General features: G+C 49.3%; 1 protein-coding gene across 2 annotated transcripts; it reads right to left on the minus strand.

Annotated features, from left to right (window-relative positions):
• Nucleotides 1-2,897: 2,897 nt before the first annotated feature.
• Nucleotides 2,898-21,528, minus strand: AAR2 (AAR2 splicing factor). Of its 2 annotated transcripts, none has more exons than XM_066236451.1 (4): nucleotides 21,458-21,528; nucleotides 17,844-18,649; nucleotides 13,637-13,866; nucleotides 2,898-4,119 (listed from the first exon to the last, which is right to left on the minus strand). In XM_066236451.1, the coding sequence occupies exons 2-4, from the start codon at nucleotides 18,598-18,600 to the stop codon at nucleotides 3,952-3,954; spliced, it is 1,155 nt and encodes a 384-aa protein (XP_066092548.1). In that variant the 5' UTR covers nucleotides 18,601-18,649; nucleotides 21,458-21,528; the 3' UTR covers nucleotides 2,898-3,951. The 2 variants fall into 2 exon arrangements, with proteins under 2 accessions (XP_066092548.1, XP_066092550.1); XM_066236453.1 differs by lacking the exon at nucleotides 21,458-21,528 and adding an exon at nucleotides 20,746-20,765.
• Between the last annotated feature and the right edge of the window lie 1,008 nt (nucleotides 21,529-22,536).

Genomic DNA, 22,536 nt, shown 5'->3' on the forward strand with positions numbered 1-22,536 from the left:
TTCTCCCCTCCATATGATTTCTGGCTCTTGTCCGACCATCTCAGCAGGGAGGCCAGTCCACAGCAGGACCCCAGTGTTGGGGGGGACAATGAGTCCTCAGGTACTCTGGACATAGAAGGGTCTAGAAGGGCTTTTAATGAAAACAAAGCCTGCTTGGGCCAGAGGTGTTGAACTCTGAGATGAGGAAGGACTGCGGGCAGCAGGAGCCTTAAGAGAAGAGGGTTCTGCGGAGTCAGGGGACCATACCGCCCCCAGGATTAGCAGGTGGCTCAGGCGGCCTTCCCAGCTCCAGAGTCAGGGGACCATACCGCCCCCAAGATTAGCAGGTGGCCCAGGCGGCCTTCCCAGCTCCACTCTGCTGTAGACCTGGCAGGCGTGACCCCGGGAAGGCCTTGCCCTCTGCATACACTCTGCACCTGCAGCTCCCATCTCGGTGGGGGACGGCATCTCGGTCAAGCCAATGTCGGGTCAGTTGGAGGGACCCACCCGTCACTATGCCCCGGGAATACTGCATCCTCTTTACAAGGGGATGACGCCGGGGAAATAATTGCGGACGGCAAGAGGCAATCAGTGGCAAGATCTCCTCCACCGCTCAAGTGGTGGGAAATTAGACAGGACGGCGCTCTGAGCAGCAGCAAGGGCTTGTCACGGGGACCGCGGAAGAGGTTGGAAAGTCACTACCTCTGCTGATTCTGTTAATAGGATAAAGCAGCCTCGCAAATAAGAGCCAGACCCCAGGAGGCCTGCATTTGAGTGGATTTAAAAATCAGGCCAGGTCCTGCCAATAAGCTTCCCTTTTAGATGTGTTAGAGCTGCAAGGGAGCTTAGAGATCAGCGAAGCCACTGGTTCTTTGGAAAGTTTCTGCTTTCCAAAAATACTGCAAGTGCTAGGTAATAATTAACTTGTTGTCACATTTTTAAAAAATTCATCAAAGACACATAAAGGACTGTCAGCTGGGGCAAGCGGGAGAAGACACAGGGCTGATGACACCCCAGTTCCAACCGAGAGACCTATTGTTTTCTGACAGCCCAGCCATCCCATCCTGTGGAAACGTCGCTTCCCTTTCGAAAACATTAAAAATAACATGAGGGTCCACTTTTAAATACCTGAGGGAGTCTGGAGTATCTATGTCAGAAACCCCAAATCCAAACCAACTCTCTTATTTATACAGAAGCAGACGGAGGCCTAGGGGATGTAAGGGGTCTGCTCCAGGTCACACAGGGGCTGTCAACAGGGTCGAGGCTAGTGTTGGGGAACAGGGAATGGGGCCGGCTGTCCTGGCTGTGCCAGGGCACAGAGGGAGCAAGTCACAGCAGTGCACGCAGTGGCTGAGCATGGGCTGTGCACAGCAGCGGGCCTGGGCTTGCCTCTCTTGTCCTTAATCCTTACCTGCTGTGGGATCCCTGCAGAATGGCCAGCGCTCTGAGCCCATTTTCCTATCAGTAGAACGGGGATAATAGACCTTACCACATATTGTTGTGAGGATTAAGTGAAGTAAGAGAACAGAGCACTTTGTAAGTAGTAGCAACTTTTCCTTAACCTGTGTGTGTGTGTGTGTGGTGTGGTGGTGGTGTGGTGGTGTGGTGGTGTGTGTGTGGTGTGGTGGTGGTGCTTGTGGTGTGTGTGTGTGTGTGGTGTGGTGGTGGTGTGGTGGTGTGTGTGTGTGGTGGTGTGTGTGTGGTGTGGTGGTGGTGCTGGTGGTGATGTGGTGGTGTGTGTGTGGTGTGGTGGTGGTGGTGCTGGTGGTGCTTGTGTGTGTGTGTGTGTGGTGTGGTGGTGGTGTGGTGGTGTGTGTGTGTGTGTGTGGTGTGGTGGTGTGGTGGTGTGTGTGTGGTGTGGTGGTGTGTGTGTGGTGTGGTGGTGGTGCTGGTGGTGTGTGTGTGTGTGTGTGTGTGGTGGTGTGGTGTGGTGGTGGTGGTGCTGGTGGTGTGTGTGTGTGTGGTGTAGTGGTGTGTGTGTGTGTGTGTGTGGTGGTGTGTGTGTGTGTGTGGTGTGTGTGTGTGTGGTGGTGTGCTGGTGGTGAACAATCTGTGTAGACCTAAGAGCAACAACCCTGAAGAACAAGGTCACATGACCCCACTCCCAGGTGCTGCCCTGACGATGCCGCTGGGAGACAAGTTCTGTCCCGACGCGGATCTGGGTACCAAACTGCAATGCTGCCACTTCTGGGCAGTTTCTCAGAACCGGGCCGTACCCAGACTCACTGCCTCTCCATCCCTGCAGGACGGGACTTGTGAATCTGCACTTTTAAAGATTATTGAGATACAATTTACATGCCATAAAACTTATACTTCACAGCGTACCCACTTCCAGTGGTTTTTAGTGTATTCGAAAGCCTGTGTAACTATCAACCCTCTCTCATCCCACAACCTCTCATCGCCTCAGAAACTCCGTCCCCACTGGTGTCACCCCTACTTCCCACTCCCCGTCCCTGGCAACCCCTAATCTCTCTATGGAAGTGTCTATTCTGGACAATTCAAATGAATGGAATCATATAACGTGTTCTTTTATGTCCGGTTTCCTTTGCTCAGCACAATCATTTCAAAGTTCATCTCCAGTGTGGCATAGAACAGGGCTTGGATCTCTTGGAACCTGCACTTATCAGGCGTTCCCCAGGTACTTCTGACGAGTGGGCTTTGGGAGGAAAAGAACAGCAAACTCACACAAGGTGAAACACTTGGTTATTAGACACGGGGCCTCGATCCTGGCAGCTGTGCCTGTATCAGCCCCACTGGCGACAGGAGGCAATACTGGCAGCTCGCCTCCTCCAGAGACTGCAGAGGTGGGGCGCCTGCGCACTGGTGCTGAGCGGGGGGGGGGAGGTGTGGTATGGACAGTGGCCTCACTGCCCTGGGAATTGGGCAGATGAACTGCAAAAGAGACTCACACAAGGGGATTTAGTCTTAACTCAAAGCCTTTAATGTACATTATGCTCTTGGATAAACATCTCCAAGGAAACAAGTGGAACCAAAAGTCTTTAACCAGCAGGAATTCTCATTTAGAAATGTGGTGTGAGCTGCAGCCTTAATCGAAGCATCACAGCTTGCAGTGTGTGTGTGTGGGGGGGGCGTGCCCTCAGGACTCCCAGGACACCCGGGCGTCATTCCTCTGTGGCTGACAGCTCCACAGCAGGACTAGAAAGGTCCAGGTCCAGAATAAAGGCACAGAACTCCAACGGGGCCAAACCATTCTGTTGTTGAATCTCCAGGTCACCGGCAGTCATGGTGGCTCTGGTGAGGAATGGGGCCACAGAGGAGGGTGGTCACGTCCCACCTCTGGGTCTGAGAGTCAGGACAGAACCAACAGGAGGTGTGGTGCTGGGGCCTGACAGCCTCAGGAAGGTTTCCCACGGGGGCTCCTGGACAGGAGACAGGAACTTGGACGGACAAGGCAGGGGCTGACGACTAGCCAGATCCAACCCGCTGTGACTCCCGCCTGCTGGCTTCCCCAGCCTGGTCACACGCCCTGTTGTCTCTGATGGACTACCGCTCAGCAGGACGCAGGCAGGAGTCCGGCTCGTTTCCCTGCTGCCCTCGATTGAACTTAAACGTCACCAATGGACATCTCAGACCCCCTGGCTGTGCAGGGTTTCCTGTTCTCTAGACACCCTGTGGAATGAGCGATCAGGCTCGTGGCTTTTGGCTCAATTTCTTCTTGTTCAGAAGGAGAAGGCTGCTGCCCAGGCAGGTCTGTCCCGAGAGCTTTCGTAAGAGTCTATCAGTCGGGCTGGCACCAAGGCCAGGCTGATGGGAGCCAACGATGAGCCTTCAGGGTGACACAGCCTCGGGGCCGCGGAAGGAACCTGTTTATTTATTGGTGAAGGAGGCTAGTCTGGCTCCATCTCTACAGAACTCGGTGGGGCCAGGCCCCGGCGCGCCCAGCGGAGGGGTGAGTGAAGAGGCCAGGGCTGTGGCGGCGGGAAGGGGCCTCCCTGGCTGAGCGGCCCCCAGCTAGCCGGTCTCCACACCCTCGGGGAGCTCCACCACCACCGGGGCGCAGTCCTCGGGCTCCGCTTCAAAGTCCCACCGGAACTTCTTGGTCAGATGAGCTTGGAACTTTTCAGCTTTCTGCCTCAGGGTGGCATTCACGGCAGCGCTGCAGGCAGAGGAAAAGAAAACCTACGGAGAACAGAGGGCAGGTCACTCCTGAGAACAAACACGGGCCGAGAGAGCTGTGGAAATTTCCTGGTGGTGCTCAGCTCTCCGGGGTAGGTAAGCTGCTGGTGGCACGGGCCCAGGACACCTGCTGTGCTCCCCGCAAACTGAGAAAGAAGGCCCAAACCTGCTGAGGAGCCAGGGCAGGACTAGAATGGAAAATTACTGCCCTGGGCAGAGATGCCCTGCCCACAGCAGGGCCACTGCGCCATCACTCCTGCCATGCCCCTGCGGAGACCTACTGGGCGCCTGGGCAGGAACTCGGAGAGGTGGTAGCCACACCAGCTGGTACTAGAAGGGCTTGGGGGTGCTCATAAACCCCTGGATCCCATAAAGTCAGGCCCTAAGCCAACAAGGCTGAATTGCTGCTCTGAATTAAATGGCCACAGGCTGCCAGTTTGAAGTCCCTATTCCCCTTAAAAGCTGTCTTTGATGTACTTTTTCTAAAATTGTGATAACATATACATAGTAACACAAATCTACCATTTTAACCATTTTTTACATTATCATTTAAAAAAACTGTTAAATACATATAACAAAATATTTACAAATTTAACCATTTTTAAGTGTACAGTTCAGTGGCATTAAGTATAGTTATTGGTATGCAACCATCACCACCATCCATTTCTTGACCTCTTTCTACCTTTCCAAATGAAACTCTGAATCCATTACATACCAACCCCCGGCCTTCCCCTCCCCAGGCCCCGGCAGCTGCCACGACGCTTTCTGTCTCGGAATCTGAGTATTTTAGGTCCCTCATATAAGCGGAAGCATAGAGTACTTATCTAGGAATCTGAGTACTTTAGGCCCCTCATATAAGCGGAAGCGTAGAGTACTTATCTAGGAATCTGAGTATTTTAGGTCCCTCATATAAGCGGAAGCATAGAGTACTTATCTAGGAATCTGAGTATTTTAGGTCCCTCATATAAGCGGAAGCATAGAGTACTTATCTAGGAATCTGAGTACTTTAGGCCCCTCATATAAGCGGAAGCATAGAGTACTTATCTAGGGATCTGAGTATTTTAGGTCCCTCATATAAGCGGAAGCATAGAGTACTTATCCTTTGGTGGCTGGCTTATTTCCCTTAGCACAATGTCCTCAAGGTTCATTCATGTTGTGGCCTGTGTCAGAGTTTCCTTCCTCCTGAGGCTGAATGACATTCCACTGTGTCTACACCACCTCTTGTCTTCCCTTTGCCTGTCAATGGCCGTCTGGGTTATTTCTGCCTTGTGGCTATTATCAGTAATACTGCTGAGAACATGGGTGTAAAAATCTCTCTTGAGAGTCCCTGCTTTCAGTTCTTCTGGGCATATACCCACAAGCAGAGTTCCTGGACCGTAAGAAAGTTCTGTTTAATGTCTGAAGGCTCGCTATACTGTCTCTCCCAGCGGGTCTGCCAGCTTACATGCCCCTCAGTAATGAACAAGGGCTGCAGTATCTCCACATCCTTGCCAACATGGTTTTCTGGGTTTTTTTTTTTGGATAATAGCCATCCAAATGGGTGTGAAGTGGCATCTCACTGTGGTTTTGATTTGCAGTGCCCTAATGATTACTGATGTTGAACATCTATTCATGTAGTTTTTTGGCCATTGGTACATATTCTTTGGAGAAATGTCTATTCAAGCCCTTTGCCCATACTTAGCCTGTTTTTGTTGTTATTGTTGAGTTATTGGAATTCTTATGTTTTGAATTGTAATCTCATTTTGATGTTCTTTTTAATTTGGTTTTATCTAATATAAATATGGGCAGGGGTCAGAACAGCGTAATTTTTTCTACATCTAGAACTCCATTCTAGACTGCCTAGATCCCAAACCCTTCTAAGAATAACAGCAAACCTATTAACTCCTTATTCTATTTTACTATTTCCAAAGAACTTTCAGTGTCCCAGTAGGTCCTGAAAGCGCCCGGGATGACACCCCAGAGTGCCTGCATCTTAGAAATGGCGGCTGAGAGGGATTAAAGGACGAGGTCAGAGCTGCATCCTGGGTCCTCTGCACCCCAGGCCAATGCTACAGAAAGAAAGAAGTTTTCCCAGACGACCCATCAGCTGCCCGCAGGACCCCCGCCCCCCAGACACAGGAACATGAGGGTGGAAGAGCTCTGATCCACACTGCCGTGTGCCACAGGGGCCCCAGACCATGGACGGAACCTGGGCTCCAGGGGCCCTGACCCGGCAAAGGGAACGGACACATGCGGAGCTGACCCCTGGGCGGGGCCCCTTCCACCTGCTGCCCCACCGCCTTCCTGTGAGCAGGAGCATGTCATTTTCAGGGGTCTTTGTTCGGAGCCATCTCGGAGTAGCAGGGTGAGTTATGCGGGTGGGGTGGAAGCAGAAGGGGGTTCCAGGATTTGGTTTCACTGACTGGGGAATCAACTAAATAGAGGAGCAGGAAGCAGAGCCACAACAAAGTACCAGATCCATAACTAGTTAGAGGGCCGTGGGAGCCGGCTGCCTGGCTGTAGGCAGCTAATGGAGCTGGCCATGGAGCGCTGAATATGGCACCCAGCGGGGACCTGGGGAAGGCCTGGTACGGGGAACAGAGGCCTCGTTTCAAACAGCATCAGCTCCGGAGGCCCCGCACACCCATGGGTCGGTCCCCAGAGGTCCAGGGGAACCTGCCCCCTAAGTTACTAACAGCCTCTCCCTGTTCCCCTCCTTACATGGTAAATTACACTCCTCTCTACACAGCCCTCTCTCCAACCACACTGAACAGTGCCCCCACTGTGCTCAACTGCGTACACACATGTGTACACACACACGCCATTTTGCCTGTAACACCCTTCCACGTGTTTCCTCCTCCCTCACCCAGCTCATTTCTACCAGGAACTTGGGCTCAGCTCACACCCCCTCTGGGGAGCCTTTCCAGATGGAACGGGCTCCTCTACGCTGCCCCAGCACCCAGGGTGACCTCGACTAGAGCCTCAGCCTTCGCTACGGAACAGTCCGTCTACAACTGAGCTCTCCCAAGAGACGAGGAGCAACACTCCAAAGCAGTGACTAGGGACTCACACCCGCATTCCACGCCCGCCACAGAGTCCGACACAGAAAAAGGACCCGTTAGATGTCTAATGAAAAGGATAAAGACTGCAGGTTCCATGAAAATCCATTTTTGGCTCACTTTTATACTATGCCTGGCGTCAAATAATTGCTCAATGATTATACGATGGCGCTGGACAGAGTAAGGGGCTCATACTGCGGAGAAGGCGGCGTCTCGATCAGGCCTCCGCATGCCGCCTCAGGCACGCCTCCTATAGAAGGCCAAGTGGAACCAAATGGCGCCACCCGTCCCCCGCCCTGTGCCGAGCTTCTCTTCTCACATTTCTTACTGTGTTTGTGTCACACTTATCCGTGATATATATATATATATTTTTTTTTTTTTTTTGACAGAGAGAGGGATAGGGACACACAGGGAGAGATAAGAATCATCAAAATTCTTTGTTGTGACACCTTAGTTGTTCATTGACTGCTTTCTCTTATGTGCCTTGACTGGGGGGGGGGGGCTCCAGTAGAGCAAGTGAACCCTTGCTCAAGCCAGCAACCATGGGGTCATATTTATGATCCCATGCTCAAGCCAGCGACCCTGTGCTCTCGCCAGATGAGCCCACACTCAAGCCAGCGATCTTGGGGTTTTGAACCTGGGTCCTCTGCATCCCAGGCCGATGCTCTATCCGCTATGCCACCGCCTGGTCAGGCCTAACCAAGATCTTCCTGTGCTGACATAGACTTCATACACCCTTCATGTTGTTAGCACTGCCCTGTGGGGAATCTGGGGGCTTGGAGACCAGGTGCTTCTGAAACTGTTCTCTCTGCAGTCTCTAGGATCCAAGACACAGCCCAGGCTGACTTTTTAAAACAATGACTAACCCCCCCACACACACACAACTTTATTATGATATAATTTACATACTATTAAATACCCTTTTTAAGTGTTTGATTTTTTGGCAAGTGTACACACCCATGGTATCATCAAGATGGCCAGGTACTCAGTTCCCCTTCTGGCACGCAGCTGTGAGTACAGAGGCTCATATACCATCGCCCTCAGGATATGGAATAGTGCCCTCAGGATATGGAATAGTGCCCTCAGAATATGGAATAGTGCCCTCAGAATATGGAATAGTGCCCTCACTCGAACACACTCACTCAAGCTGCGCTTCAGTGGTCAAACCCTCCCCTTTCCCCCGACACACAAGTTTGTTTTTATTTTTGTCCCTATCGTTTACAAACTTGATGATTTAAAAACTCACAATTCATAAAAGAAGATGGTTAGACAATACTTAGTTTTCAAGCACTAATTCACTTTGATTCTCTTCTTTTTAGATTAATTTAATGCTTTCTTCAGGAAACTGTAATGATCTGGTTATTTCCTTATCAAAATGAAATCAAGTAAACACGTTTTAGTGTCACTGGGAAATGAATCATCTAAATATAAGATTAATCCTGGTCCTTTAAAAATACTTTGAAATAGGATAACATTCACAAACAGCTGCATTTATTAAAAACTAAAAGCACTCACTGGGTATTTTTCTTTAAACACAAAAAAGGTAGTATTACTTTCATCGTTAAGTCTGTGAATTCTAGAATTACAAATAACTTCAGTCAGACATGTAAAAGCTTTCTCTTAAACCCAGTTAAATAGAGTTCAGTCAGGTCACCTTGAGAAATACATACACACATATAATATATATATATATTCTTTTTTTTTTACAGAGACAGAGAGTCAGAGAGGGATAGATAGGGACAGACAGGAACAGAGAGAGATGAGACGCATCAATCATCAGTTTTTTGTTGTGACACCTTAGTTGTTCATTGATTGCTCCTCCACATGTGCCTTCACCATGGGCCTTCAGCAGACCGAGTGACCCCTTGCTTGAGCCAGTGACCCCGGGTCCAAGCTGGTGAGCTTTGCTCAAACCAGAGGAACCCGCACTCAAGCCAGCGACCTCGGGGTCTCGAACCTGGGTCCTCCATCCCAGTCCAACACTCCATCCACTGCGCCACCGCCTGGTCAGGTTCACCTTGAGAAATTTAAAATATCAAGGTAGGTAGCTGAGTTACTTTCTTATCCTACTTTTTGGCTAAACAAAAAAGATGAAATTCCCTAATTTTTTCAATTCCCAAGTGATTATCCAACTTAGAATAAAACTAACCAGAGGTAGAACACTTTATTTCTATGTGCGGAAAAAGAAAGTGGAATTAAAAGCAAGACTATCGCTTCATAATGATTGCCAGGAAAATGAAAAGCAGTATGAGTAATCCTGAGGTCAGTTTAAATAATGTGGGATGTTTCCTCTGGGACTCTAATATATGAGAGCCCACCACAGGCTTCAGAACCAACTCTCAGCCTGGCCATCTCCTAGCCCTGCTGATCCTGGGCACAATTACCTGACCTTTCTGATCCTCGTGAATAAAATGGGATTATAGCTTCAATTTTGAGCTTTTATTTATTTATTTATTTATTTTGAAAGAGAGAGAGAGAGAGAGAGATAGGGGCAGACAGGAAGGGAGAGAGATGAAAAGCATCAATTCTCTATTGGAGCACCTTAGTTGTTCATTGATTGCTTTCTCATATGTGCCTTGACTGGGGCCAGCAACCTTGGGCTTCAAGCCAGCAACCTCTGGGCTCAAGCCGGCGACCACGGGTCATGTCTACGATCCCATGTTGAAGCCAGCGACCCCGCAAGCTCAAGCTGCTGAGTCCGCACTCAAGCCCGGGACCTCGGGGTTTTGAACCTGGATCCTCTGCATCCCAGTCCGGCGCTCTATCCACTGAGCCACCGCCTGGTCAGGCTTGAGTATTGTTTTGAAGGCTAAATGAGATAATGCACAGTAAGTGTGCAAAAGTAACAGACAGCTGATGGCAGAAGGTGTAGGAGTAGGTAGGTGAAATTTATCATAGCTGGTATGATAGTAAAAATACTTCAGACATCACTGTCAGCCAATATTTTCCCTCAAGAGTTAAAGATGGTCACTGGTATTTAGTGAACTCACCGGAAAGGAAGCTGGACAGCATATATGGCCCACTCTGACTAAAAGTATTAAAAAAAAAAGGTTACATAACTATACACCTAAATTACTTTCTAACATACTATTAAATTCAGATTACTCTTTCACTGGTTTTAAACAAATTGTGGTGACTCAAGTAGCTTTAAAACTGTATCTATTTTTATAAAACAAGTAATTTTTATTCCGGCTAAATCCATGAGATTTGTATTGTAAAAACCAGTGGCATCTACATATTCAAAGGGCCTCCACTGGCAGAGGCCATTACTTGGCTGGTTATACACCAGTTAATGTGGCCACCTTTAAGTGCTTACACACACAGTCTCCAGTCTCTCTCCACGGGTAGGAGCCATTTAAGTGCCTAAGTAGGAAAGCCAGCTCCACTTACTTGACTACCTGGGGAGAGGGCAGGCGGCCGCTGAGGAAGGCTTTTATAGGCTGATTCATTCAGTTATAAACACCCTGAGTGAGGGCCTCCGTGGGGGGGTGGGGGGGTGGCGGCTGGAGTCTCCTTGACAACATGGCATCAACTAACTCTCCATTGAAAAAAACACGTTTTGTAATATCCTTCCATACACTGTGCCTGTTGAAATGTTATCCCTCAAGCCAAGTGTCAAGGGTGCCCCTGTCTTGCCAAAAGCCATTACTGATCCTCTGTCCCCTCAAATCTCAACCCCAGTCTGAATTAACCCATCTCTCTCCAGTGCTCGTAATGCCCTTTGATCAGACCTCACCATTTACACCTATCCTATCAGGGTCATGTATTTCCAATGCCACAGGAATTATACATTCTACTCATCTAAAAACATCCAATAGCACAAAGTGAGATGTGTACCTGGCCTCGACTAGGTGTTCAAAATAACCAGATGAACAAAAGCCAGGCTTGGGGTGAAAGCTAAGGGCCCCGTGGGGCAGCCAGGCAGACAAGACACAGACACCAGCAAGCGTGGCCTGTGTGTGTGACTGTGACAGGTTCACCGCAGGGTAACAGGACGGGGCGGAGAGAGACCGCGGCCTCCCAGAGCGCTGCGCTTCCAGGGCGTCTCGCACAAGTACATGCCGGGCACAGGGACAGCCAGGCGCGGTTACGAAGGTATGGGACTTTATACCCATGTTTTCATCAGTCAAGCCAGATGAAAAGTTCTAGAAATCTGCCACGGTTACATGCTTGCAGTTAACAACACTGTTTTGTACACTGAAAAATCTGTTAAGAAGAGAGACCTCATGTTATGTGTCTTTTACTGCAATTTTTAATTTTTTTAAAAGAAGGCATGAAACAACACACAGCATGTCTGGGAACTTGGAAGGGGACCCCAGTCACATGGGGAAAACAGGGAGAGGAAGAAGCTTAGAGAACAGGCTAAGAACCTGAACAGAAAAGGGTCTTACGACCCATATTTGGGCTTTTAACTTTCTAGGAAACGAGGATCAGACATGCAGTTAGAGCAGCGACTCAGGCGGCAGCGCAGGAGCTGGACGGGCTGACAAGGGCAGGCACGGAGCCGACAGACTGACGCAGCCGACAGACTGACGCAGCCGACAGACTGACGCAGCCCGGGTGAGACCACAGCCCTGGCTTAGGGAAAGGCACCGGGGCAGGAAAGCTTTCTAAAACACTTTCTGCTTTCTGGAGCTATTTTGGTTAGTTCAGTTACTGACTTTCCCATCAAAACACAGGCTGCAAGCCAGGGACTCTGTCTGCCTTGCTCACAGCAGGTGCTCAGGAAATACCTGCTACATCAGTGAACCATGGAGGGCAGGAACCCTGGCTGGTCCTGCACTTTCAGGAGAATGTTGTGTTAAAGAAAGGATGCTCACAAACATGTGATTTATTATTTTCTTTGAAGGTACGTCTTAGATTTTTCCAAATAACATCAATTTTCTTGGTGAAAAGTCCACAGACAGAGTTCTTCCACCATCGTCTTTGCATGCCCACCTGGGCATCTAGCAATCCAGCCGGGCCCTTTCTGCTTCGTGAATCACTGCCGGCCACAAAGCCTCGGCAATTGGAGCTCAGGGGCTGGTTGTGCTGACAATGGTCAGCACAGCCAGCCACTCGGTGTGGCCCTCCTGTTTGTGTGACAGCATTAACGTCCACCAGGAGGGTCGCACGGATTCCTGTGGGCCGCAGCCCCTGCCAGAGGCGAGCGGGCAGGCAGCACGTCCTACTCCTCTGCAACCCACAGCCCAGTAACTGGTGGGGATTTTCCCTGCAGAGGAAGGATAAAAGGATTTAACTTTCCTGTTATATTAAGAGCCAATAAAAGGGCAGTTTTGTGACCCTTTCTGAAGTGAACACACAAGCTCAAGCCATCAGCCTGACTGGCCCACCGCATTGGACTGCCCAAGTCCGCACGCTGCCGGAGTGTCTGGCCAGCTGCCTGCTCACGGGGACTCCTCCAACTGTGTTGGTTTTAGAAAGGGCTCTGTGCCCCCGAGAAGCAGGCATGATGGGTCTCCTCTACTAGCAATCAACAACCCTTCGGGGGAACCTACACTGGATTTAGTACAGAGGCCTAGGAACAGGCCCTAAACCGACTCAGGCCTGGGTACAAACCTTGACTCTGTCCCGTACTTACCAGCTGTGTGACCTTACCTTCCTGAATCTCAGTGATCTCATCTGTAAAACAGAAGAATGCTCCCTCCTTCATGGCACTCCAGAGAGGAAATAAGGAAACGCACAGAGCATGACAAACGTGGTGATACTCAACAGGTGCTTGATGAGTGTTCATTCTGCCCCTTACCCTGGGTGGGGTGGCAGGTCAGAGACCAGCCACCTTGTAAGGAGCAGGCCTCGTGGGGGGTCTCATACACAGGGAGAAGAAAGCAGCTCTCGGAACAGAAAACACTAAACGGACAGCTTGCTGCTTGCCTCTCTCCTATACTTGAGAAAGTTACAAAATGTGCGTGACAGAGGCCGTCCCAAGAACACAGAGGAAGCCGATCCGTTTGCAAAGGGAGGAAGTAGCACAGGACTGCAAGTTGTTTGAAGCGTCTTCCCTAATTACCAGTCATAATGAAAATTTAATTGCCAAGTTAAAAGCAAATCTCATTTTTTCCGTCAGAGAGACTCTGCAGAAACTGGCACAGTTTGTTTGAACAAGGAAATCAAAGTTACTTTAATGCTGAAATGAGATCTAAGGAGCTGCAGCTGTTTCCCTGGGAGTAACAAGCTTCCAGATTCTGTCCTGCTGGGCTGCAGCTATGGCCACAGCGAGAAAACACTGCTTCGAGCTGAGTAACTCAAAGGGGTGCAGGGGATTCAGACTCCAGGTGCCGCAGTGCCAGGGACTCTGGGGACAAGCAGGGAGGGAGCGGTACAAAGAGGGTCTCTGGTATCAAGGATTTTATAATCGCGTAGGAGAGAGAGAGCGCCAGGAAACAGCCCAAGACCAGGAAACTAAAATTAAGAAAACTTTGGGTCACAAAAGAATGGCAAGGGACAAGGTAACCCTTCCGAGGGAGCAGAAGGCTGCTCACCTGTAAGGTGCTGGTGAGGAAGTTGTTCTGGGAGACGATGTCCACGAAGAAGTCGGCGGGGATCTCGCCCAGCTGGTGGTACAGGACGGAGATGAGGCCGACGTAGAGGGCGTGGTGCCGCGCCATGGCCGCCTCTGACCGGCACAGGAGGTTCAGGAGCCGCTGCCAGTGCTCAAACGCCTCGTACACGTTCCCCAGCAGGAAGCACACAAAGGCAAACTGAAGTTCACCTGAAAGGTACCGAGAGGAGAAACGGTCCCGACTCTGGAAGGCTGACAGTTCCATTGGGCCCCGGCAAGGGGGCCTTCTCCCTGCAATCCCCGCAGAGCCGAGCACGAGGTCTTGCACCACGCAGGTCCTCAATACAAGTTTGCTGAGCTGCTCTAAACCCGGACTGCTGTAAAATCGACTGCGAGAGAAGAGGTACACCTAGTATTTGCCTGGTATGTAAAGAGTTGACAAAATGCGCCCATGGATTTTATGCCAAGTGGATCCCAAACCTGGCTGCCTATCAGAATTACTGGGAGATCTTGCTAAAAATAAAGCTGCCTACGCCTCAGCCCCCGAGATCCTGGCTGAGGACAGGTGACGGGCCCTCGGTGTCTGCAGCTCTGATTCTGATGCAGAAGATCTGCTTCGGGTTCAGGGAAATGCTGTATTACCCCATGTAACCCTCTGCCCAACTCCACAGGTGGTCAGGGGAAGGTAGTGTTTGTCTCATTTTATTGATGACGCCAAGGGACTTGCCCAAGGCCACACATCTAACGCTTGGGGATGTGAACAACATAAATAAAAGAGATTTCCCATTGGGTGAGAACAGTTCTACAGTCTCCCAGAACAGGAAAATTCGTGAGCACTTGTTCCTGGGCTAGCCTGCCAGCCAGATTTCTGTTTGTTTAATCACAGGGCTCTGTGAGTTCATCTCCATGAGCAGGTCAGTGACAAAGAGCATGGGCTCTGGAGCCAGACTGCCCGTGTTCAAGTCTAAGCCCCGCGCTCAGCAGCTGTGTGCCCCGGGCAAGTTACTTAATCTGTTCAGGCTTCAATTTCCTCATTTAAAGGCTATAGTGGAGATTAAATGAATCAACATAAAGCATTTAAAACAGTGTATGACACACAGTAGCACTCATGAAATATGAGTCTTCGTTCCCACATTCCCACTGCATGGCTGTCTTAAACAAAGGGACCTCATGGTCCAGATGCCACTGTCCTTGGGTAAGCAACTGGGTCTCTGCTTACCAAGATGTACTGCTGCTGACCTCAAATTTCACAAGGGCTTCTGTGGACCTACACACAGGCCATAAAAACAACGGATGCACTCGACACCAAATACCTCTTGAAATGCATGGTGTCCGATCAGTCCCCTCCAGAGACCTGTCCGTAGGCCTACAGAACTAAGTATGGTCTGTGTGACTAGCTGGCTACCTGGTCTAGCTACGTAGGACATCTGATCTTAATTTCAAAACACATTTAGTCAGGTTTTCTTTGTGTGACAGGTTAATGATGTGCTTCTTCCGTTGGCTTTTCCTGGTTAGTTTGTGAAAATATGAGCTTATTCTCTGAATTTAGGGCATTTATTTAAATTCATGCATTTCTGGCCTAGTCTAAAATTATATTATGAGATCAGAAATAATTTCAAAGAGCTGTCAGGAAGATACAAAGTTATCTCTGCAACAGACCTTTTCAAAAGATTATTCTGAAGAACGGAAATGTTCCAGAGGTAGAAAACAGGATTTCTGTTCATTTTTAAGCCAGAATTTCAAGTGTTACTTATTAAATGAAAATACCATGTAATGCATTAAGATGCTCATTAAAATGTCCCTTTTTATTAGCTGAGCCAGTGATTTAAAAGTCCCTCTATTCAAGTTTTTCACTGATCGTCCAATAAAAAAACATGCAAATACCTAGACAACATGTAAAAATACATATAAATAGCTGCTGAAGATGTGATGAATGTTTGCTGTCACTAGTAATTAAAAAAATACACTGACCCTTAAACAATGTGGAGGTTGGGGAGCCGACACTCACTGTAAGTCAAAAATGTGCATATAACTTCGACTCCCCCAAAACTTAGTTGTCCCTCAGTATCAAAAGAGGATTGGTGTCAGGATAACCCCCCACCCCATACCAAAATCTGTGAATGCTCATGTCTCCCATATAAAATGGCATAGATCAATGAACATAGCAGGTCCTCTGTATTCGGGGATCCCAACTAGGGATAAAACCAGGACAGGTGCCTGACCAGGTGGTGGTGCAGTGGATAGAGTGTTGGCCTGGGACCCTGAGGGCCCAGGTTCAAACCTCACATCATTGGCTTGAGTACAGGTTTGCCAGCTTGAGTGGGGTCTCTGGCTTGAGCGTGGGATCATAGATATAACCCCATGGTTGCTGGCTTGAGCCCAAAGGTCGCTAGCTTCAAGCCCAAAATCACTGGCTCAGCTGGAGTCCCCCAGTCAAGGCACATATAAGAAGCAATCAATGAACAACTAAGCCACTATGAGCTGATGCTTCTCATCTCTCTCCCTTCCTGTCTGTCTGCCCCTGTCGTCCCTCTCTACTTCTCTCACTCTCTTTCACTCTACTAAACAAACAAACAGTACAGGTTGAAAAAAGATATCTGCAAATTAAGGGGACCCACGAAGTTCATATTCAGGGTCATCTGCAAATTGAAAGAAGACATCATTCTTCAACTATCCAGCTGGAAGCGGCCTCTGCTAAACTGCCATGTCAAAGGTGACAGGCAACAGCCCCCCACCAGCTGGGGAGGATATACAACCTTCTCCTGGCAACATGCACGCTCAGATCCAACAATTTCAACCCTAGACCTATGCAGAAATACACAAAGGATATGCACAAAACACTTATAACAGGGAAACAGGCATATCTCAAAGGTCCATCTTAAAGGTGAATCAGTTATTGAACTGTTCAGTAACTCTGGGACTTAATTAAGCAGCCACTAAACAGGAGTGACTGTTTCAGTGACATAGAAAAAACATTTAAAGATTACAAAATAATACACCACAATTCTGCTTCTGTAAAAATCACATATAGACAAGAACATATAACTGCATTAAAAAAGGACTAAAAGGAAATACACAGAAATTAATACAGTGAAAGAACTGAAATAAAGTAGATCCTATGGGCGCGCATGCGTGTGGTGTGCGTGCGTGTGCGCATGCGCGTGTATGTAAGCTGGAAAGCAAATACACCAAAATATAAAAATGGTTATTTCTAGGTTGTGGAAAATGGGAGTACATTTTATTATAGTTTTTTTCCCCCTATAATGAACATATATTATTTTTGTAATAAGAGGGGAAATAAAAACTGTAATAATTTTTTTAAACAGTCACTGTCCTGGTCTAAGTCAGTACAGACCAATACACTGAGAGTCGAGAGCACTGAGGAGGGAGGACGGAGGCCTGGGAACCAGGAGCCCAGGTCTCTGGTCTCGTCTCGACCCCAGCCAAATCCTATCCAGGCCCTGGCTGGTTGGCTCAGTGGTAGAGCGTCGGCCTAGCGTGCAGAGGACCCGGGTTCGATTCCCGGCCAGGGCACACAGGAGAAGCGCCCATTTGCTTCTCCACCCCTCCGCCACGCCTTCCTCTCTGTCTCTCTCTTCCCCTCCCGCAGCCAAGGCTCCATTGGAGCAAAGATGGCCCGGGCGCTGGGGATGGCTCTGTGGCCTCTGCCTCAGGCGCTGGAGTGGCTCTGGTCGCAACATGGTGACGCCCAGGATGGGCAGAGCATCGCCCCCTGGTGGGCAGAGCGTCGCCCCTGGTGGGCGTGCCGGGTGGATCCCGGTCGGGCGCATGCGGGAGTCTGTCTGACTGTCTCTCCCTGTTTCCAGCTTCAGAAAAATTTAAAAAAAAATAAAATAAATAAATAAATAAATAAAATCCTATCCCTCCATGGGTCTCATCTGTAAAATGAGGGGCTGGGCCATTTCAGTGATCCTCAAACAGGGCTGTCTGCATCAGGTGCAGCTGGGGTTCTTATTACAGATGCAGACAGGTGACTCGCGGGGGCCTACCCCAGAAACCTTGAGTCAGTCTGCAGGGTAAGGCTGAACCACTTTATCTTTGAAGACTGGACTGGGCATGACCGCCTCTTGCCAGGGTTAGGAACCACTAGACTAGATAACCCAAGATGTACCCCAGCCTAGTACTCCTCCCTTGGGCCGCTCCCAAAGAGCCTTGTCCCCCCTCACCGAGCATATCCTGGGGACTGCTGGGGAACTGCTTGCTGAGCACGGTCTCCAGGGCATAGCTCAGGTCCATGCTGTGCCTGGTGATCTCTGCTGGCGAGGCACCTGCCGGGAACATCTGTGTGGGCAGCTCCGAGAAGCGGATCTCGGTGCCGGCTTTGGGCTTCATCTCAGGCAGCCGGGCCAGGCCTTCCTGGTAGCTTTTGCACTCAGTGCCGCAGCTGGGTAGATTCTGCTCCACCCGGTCCTTGGTGTGCTTCAGGGAGAGCACTGGCAGCATCTCTGAGAAGGCACAGATGTGCCGGCTCTCGGGCTGCAGCCTCTCCATTGTGGCCTCGCTTATGAAGTTGGTGAGTGAGATCCACTTCTTGAGCGTGGCATACGGGTAAGGTCCCAGGAACTGGTCCAGCTCCTGGAGGTTGGCCCTCATGGCCTCCACCTCGGCCTCTGGGGCTGGGGAAAGGTCTACCTCTTCCTGGACTGCGTTCCAGCGCAGGACCACCAGCCCCCGCTGCTGCAGGCTAAGAAAGAAGCCCATACGAGGGCCCACATTCCTGGGATTGGCCTTGTCCACAGAGCTGTAGTGGAAGAAGTGGATGCCTGGTGGAATCATCTTCACTCCCCGAAACTTGGGCCCCACCTCCCATGAGTTGTAATCAATGCCAAACTCTGTCCCCTTGGGCATATTCAGGATGACCACAGTGGCCCCTTCAAAGAAGAGGGTCTTGGCAAGCTCAGGATCCATCTGCATGGCAGCCATGGGAACAGCGGTGGGTTACCCAAATGAGAACCCTTATCTTTCAGAACAGCTGAAAAAGAAAGCAGAGTTCATTAAAACTTGGGAAAGAAATGCCTCATTTGCTGAGCATTCTCTATCTACCAAATACTGAATCAGACCCGATATAATTATTTCCCTCAATCCTTACCACAACTTTGCCTCCATTCTACAGATGAGAAAAATGAGGTTCAGAGAGGAGAGGATTTTGTGTTTTAGTTTAATGAGCAAGACCACTCACTTCACAACTGGAAAGACATCCAAAAGAAGTGACATGTTCAAGGTCACACAAACTAGAACCCGGGTACCCTGCCCTCCAGGCCAGTGCTCCCCCACTGCCCACTCAGGATCTGCTCTCAGATCTCTCTCACAATGGAGGGGGAAAGTAGAGAAAATCCGAACGGTCCGTTCTAAACTCTTACTCTGCCAGAAGTATGCAGAAGGATGACTGAATCAAGCACACACCCAGTTTCCCATAAGCCTCAGAGAAGGCCCCCAAATGGACAGAGGTGAAAAGTGGGTGCTCAACATCTAAAATCCACAATAGATTTGGGAAGTGGAGAGCTTTTCAACTTCAAACACCACCTCCTCCTTTTATGCATAAAAACCTAAAGTCCAAGGAGTGAAACAACTTCCCAAAGGGCGGCAACTCGGGACCACTCGCCCAGAATGGAGTCAGGTGGTGTGGCTGGCCTAGGATCAGTATCTGGAATAGAGAGAGCTCAGAATACTTATTTTACCCACCTCTGAACTACCCATGGGAACACACTGTAAGACTTCTGCAGGCAGACAGACACTGTCCCTGTGGTATTCATAAGAATGGTTCTGACGTGAACTAATGTAAAACAATTATCTTACCTTCTAGCCCCAAGACACCTACTTGTTCAATTTAACAAATGATCACTGGATGCCTGTACTGTGCACTAAATGAAACCCCAGCGAGTAAGAGAGTCACTGCCCTCTAGGCGCTTCCAATCTAGCCAGGCATAAGAACAAGACTCTAAAATTTCACAAACAGAAGAACTCGTTTTCTGCTTAGTTCTTGACTCTTTGCATTTTAAACAAATAAAATAGTGAGGAAAGGAAGACCAACCCTTTTCTAAAAATGTTAAGGGGATATTTTACTGTCTTAACCCAAAAACACTACAAATGACTCTCCCTTTAAATCAGCATTTTTTTTTCAAACTTCAAATCACAACTCATAATGGGTTAAGGAACAATTTAGAGAGTCTCAACCAGCATGAATTTTTTTTTTAATAAAAAGAACACAAAAAAGAAATAAGAGTACATCAGGAGTAGTAAAGAAAATTGTTTTCTGAAGCTTTGTGTATCCACATACTCTTTGTTGTGACATAAAATGTATTTGTGACCCTGGACAGTTGACTCAGTGGTAGTGCATTGGCCTGATGTGTGGATGTCCCAGTTTCAATTCCCAGTCAGGACACACAGGAGACATGACCACCTGCTCCTCCACCCCACCCCCTTCTCTCTCTCTCTCGTCCCCTCCCGCAGCCATGGCTCAATTGGCTCAAGCGAGTTGGCTTCAGGTGCTGAGGATGGCTCCATGGCCTCTGCCTTAGGAGCTAAAAAATGGCTCCAGTTGCAACGGAGCAACACCCCAGAAGGGCAGAGCATCACCCTCAAGTGGGCTTGCTGAGTGGATCCTGGTTGGGGTGCACTCGGGAGTCTGTCTCTCTGCCTCCCCTCCTCTCACTAAAAAAAAAAAAAAAAAAAAAAAAGTATTTGTTACTGTAGGTCAGTCAAAAAAAGTATGAAAACCACTGCTCTAAATCACTTACATCATGATCTCCCTATTCCCAACCCTGAATTCAAAAGGTACTTAATAAATATTTGCTAAATGCACAGCAACTGCATTTAGAATAATTGCTCATCATTTAGCCACTTTCCCTAGTGGCAATCTGTGTGCTCCTCCTGAATAATGACATTCCTTTCAATCTAATCCCATTAGGTTGCAATTCTATTCATTGTATCTTCAGCAGCTGGCACGTGGCCTGACACAAAGAAAATGCCCTGGAACGCAGAAAGTCACATCCAAGCACGTCGGCATCCACACTTAAATAACCCCTGAATAGTTTTCCCGTGTGGCTCTTGGAAAACCAAAATCCTTACCATGACCTGCAACGTATGCAGGGTCTGGTACCCGGCAACTCCTCCTGCTCCTTCCAAACCATGCTCCCGACACACAAGCCCTCTGCTCCAGCCACACTGGCCTCTTTCAGACCCTCACACGGGAGGCTGGCTCCCCTGGCTTGGAAACGCTTCCCTCCCCTCTTTGTCAAATCATTTTTCTGATCTCAGCTTGATCCTCGGTGAAGCTTCCGAGGCCAGGTCTCCCGCGACACACCCTCACGGCGCCCCGTGCCTTTGCATTCCACCCAGAGGGCTGTCACCTGCACGAGGTCTGGGTCTTTTTGTACCTCCAGCACATACTAGACACCTGAAAAACATTTATGTAATAAAAACATGACACCCACTTTGTCGTTGAGAAACGAAGGCTCCTTTAGGGGAAAGACCTTATCAGAAAAGTTACAGAGAGTCGGACAGAACCAGGTCGGGCGCAGCTCAAGTCTCCCCAAGTTCTAAAGTTAGGATAAAAGCGAAGTGATCCTGGTGTGTCCCGGTCAGTATGGGGGAGGGGGTCTCCGGTGGTGGTTTCTGGGGAAGAAGGCCTGCAGAGACACCGGGGTCCCAGCGCCGCCCGCAGGCCCCAACGAGGCGCCCTAGTTCAGGGCACTCCGCGATGCCAAGCCGGGAACAGGGGTTCCCGCTGAACAGACAACGAAAGCCGAGGGATTCAAACGGGCCAGAAAGTCGCACTCACCAGCTCCCGGGTCGCCCCCAGCTCAGGCGCCACGGAAGCGCGCCGGAAGTGTTCCCGCTTTGGCGTCGGACAAGAGCAACGGAAACAGCGGCCCGGCAGATCTCTCGGTCGCAACAGGAGCGTTCCGCGCCTACGGGTTCCGCTCCTGCAGGTTCCGCCCATAAAATCTTTTGCTTTTAGTTTCTCGTTTTAGTTCCTGGACCGTGGGTATCATCTTTTGTGAAACTGTGCGTTTTCTATCCCGTTCCAGAAACATATCCACCAGCCATGGTTCTTTGTTCTCAATCAGTGATGGTCACTGAAGCTAGAGTCAAGGTTATGGCTGGTTAGTAGCCACTGTTAGATGCTCACCATGGTACTTACTGGTCAGCTAGTGTCTACCTGAGTAACAGTGTCACAGCTGGACCATTATCAACCCATCTTAGCTTCCAACCACACTCGGGCCAAAAAAGAGAGCCTCGGAAAGCCAGCTCCCAGCCCGGAGAGAACTAGTCTCAGTAGCAGTCATCACCACCTCGGTCAACCCAGCCATACTCATCCAGTGCCCTCCCGCAGGACCGGTCTAGTGTCACATCTCAACCAGGCTGTAACGTTCCCTTAAGGTGGGAACCTGCCTGTCTTGTTCTCTACTATTTCCTTGGAACCTAGCACAAAACCAGGCACAAAGGTTCTGCTCAGTACATATAGTATGCATTTAATTAATGACAATAATTTGAAATTAATAAATGGCTTCTATTTGGGGACCTAGTCCTGTGCTGGATGGTTGTACTAGTCAGGGTTCAACCAAGGAAGCAGATCAATAGAAGATGTATATTAAGAAATTTATTGCAAGGAATTGGCTTATGTGCTTGTGAGGGCTGGCTAGGTAAGTCCAAAATCCATAGGGCAGGCCATTCATGTATGATTTCTAAACCTTACATTACCCTAGAAAGTAGGTATTAGCATTCCTAATTGACAGAAGAGAAAACTGAGGCTCAGAGAGGATACACAGCCAGAGTGTATCCTCTGTAGGGTGCAAATCAAGGTCTGTTCTTGTTCCCATGCTGCTGCTCCTTAGCTTATCTGTCACATTTCCTCAG

The sequence above is a fragment of the Saccopteryx bilineata genome, chromosome 6 (assembly GCF_036850765.1).
Source record: "Saccopteryx bilineata isolate mSacBil1 chromosome 6, mSacBil1_pri_phased_curated, whole genome shotgun sequence".
Lineage (NCBI taxonomy): Eukaryota > Metazoa > Chordata > Mammalia > Chiroptera > Emballonuridae > Saccopteryx > Saccopteryx bilineata.

Excerpts from the sequence above, each read along its gene's own strand:
- AAR2 (XM_066236451.1), bottom strand. The coding sequence starts at position 18,600 with ATGGCTGCCATGCAGATGGATCCTGAGCTTGCCAAGACCCTCTTCTTT. Across the intron at positions 13,867-17,843 it reads CAGTCCCCAGGATATGCTCG|GTGAACTTCAGTTTGCCTTT; the intron begins GTGAGGGGGGAC and ends GGTACCTTTCAG. Across the intron at positions 4,120-13,636 it reads TCCTCACCAGCACCTTACAG|GTTTTCTTTTCCTCTGCCTG; the intron begins GTGAGCAGCCTT and ends TGTTCTCCGTAG.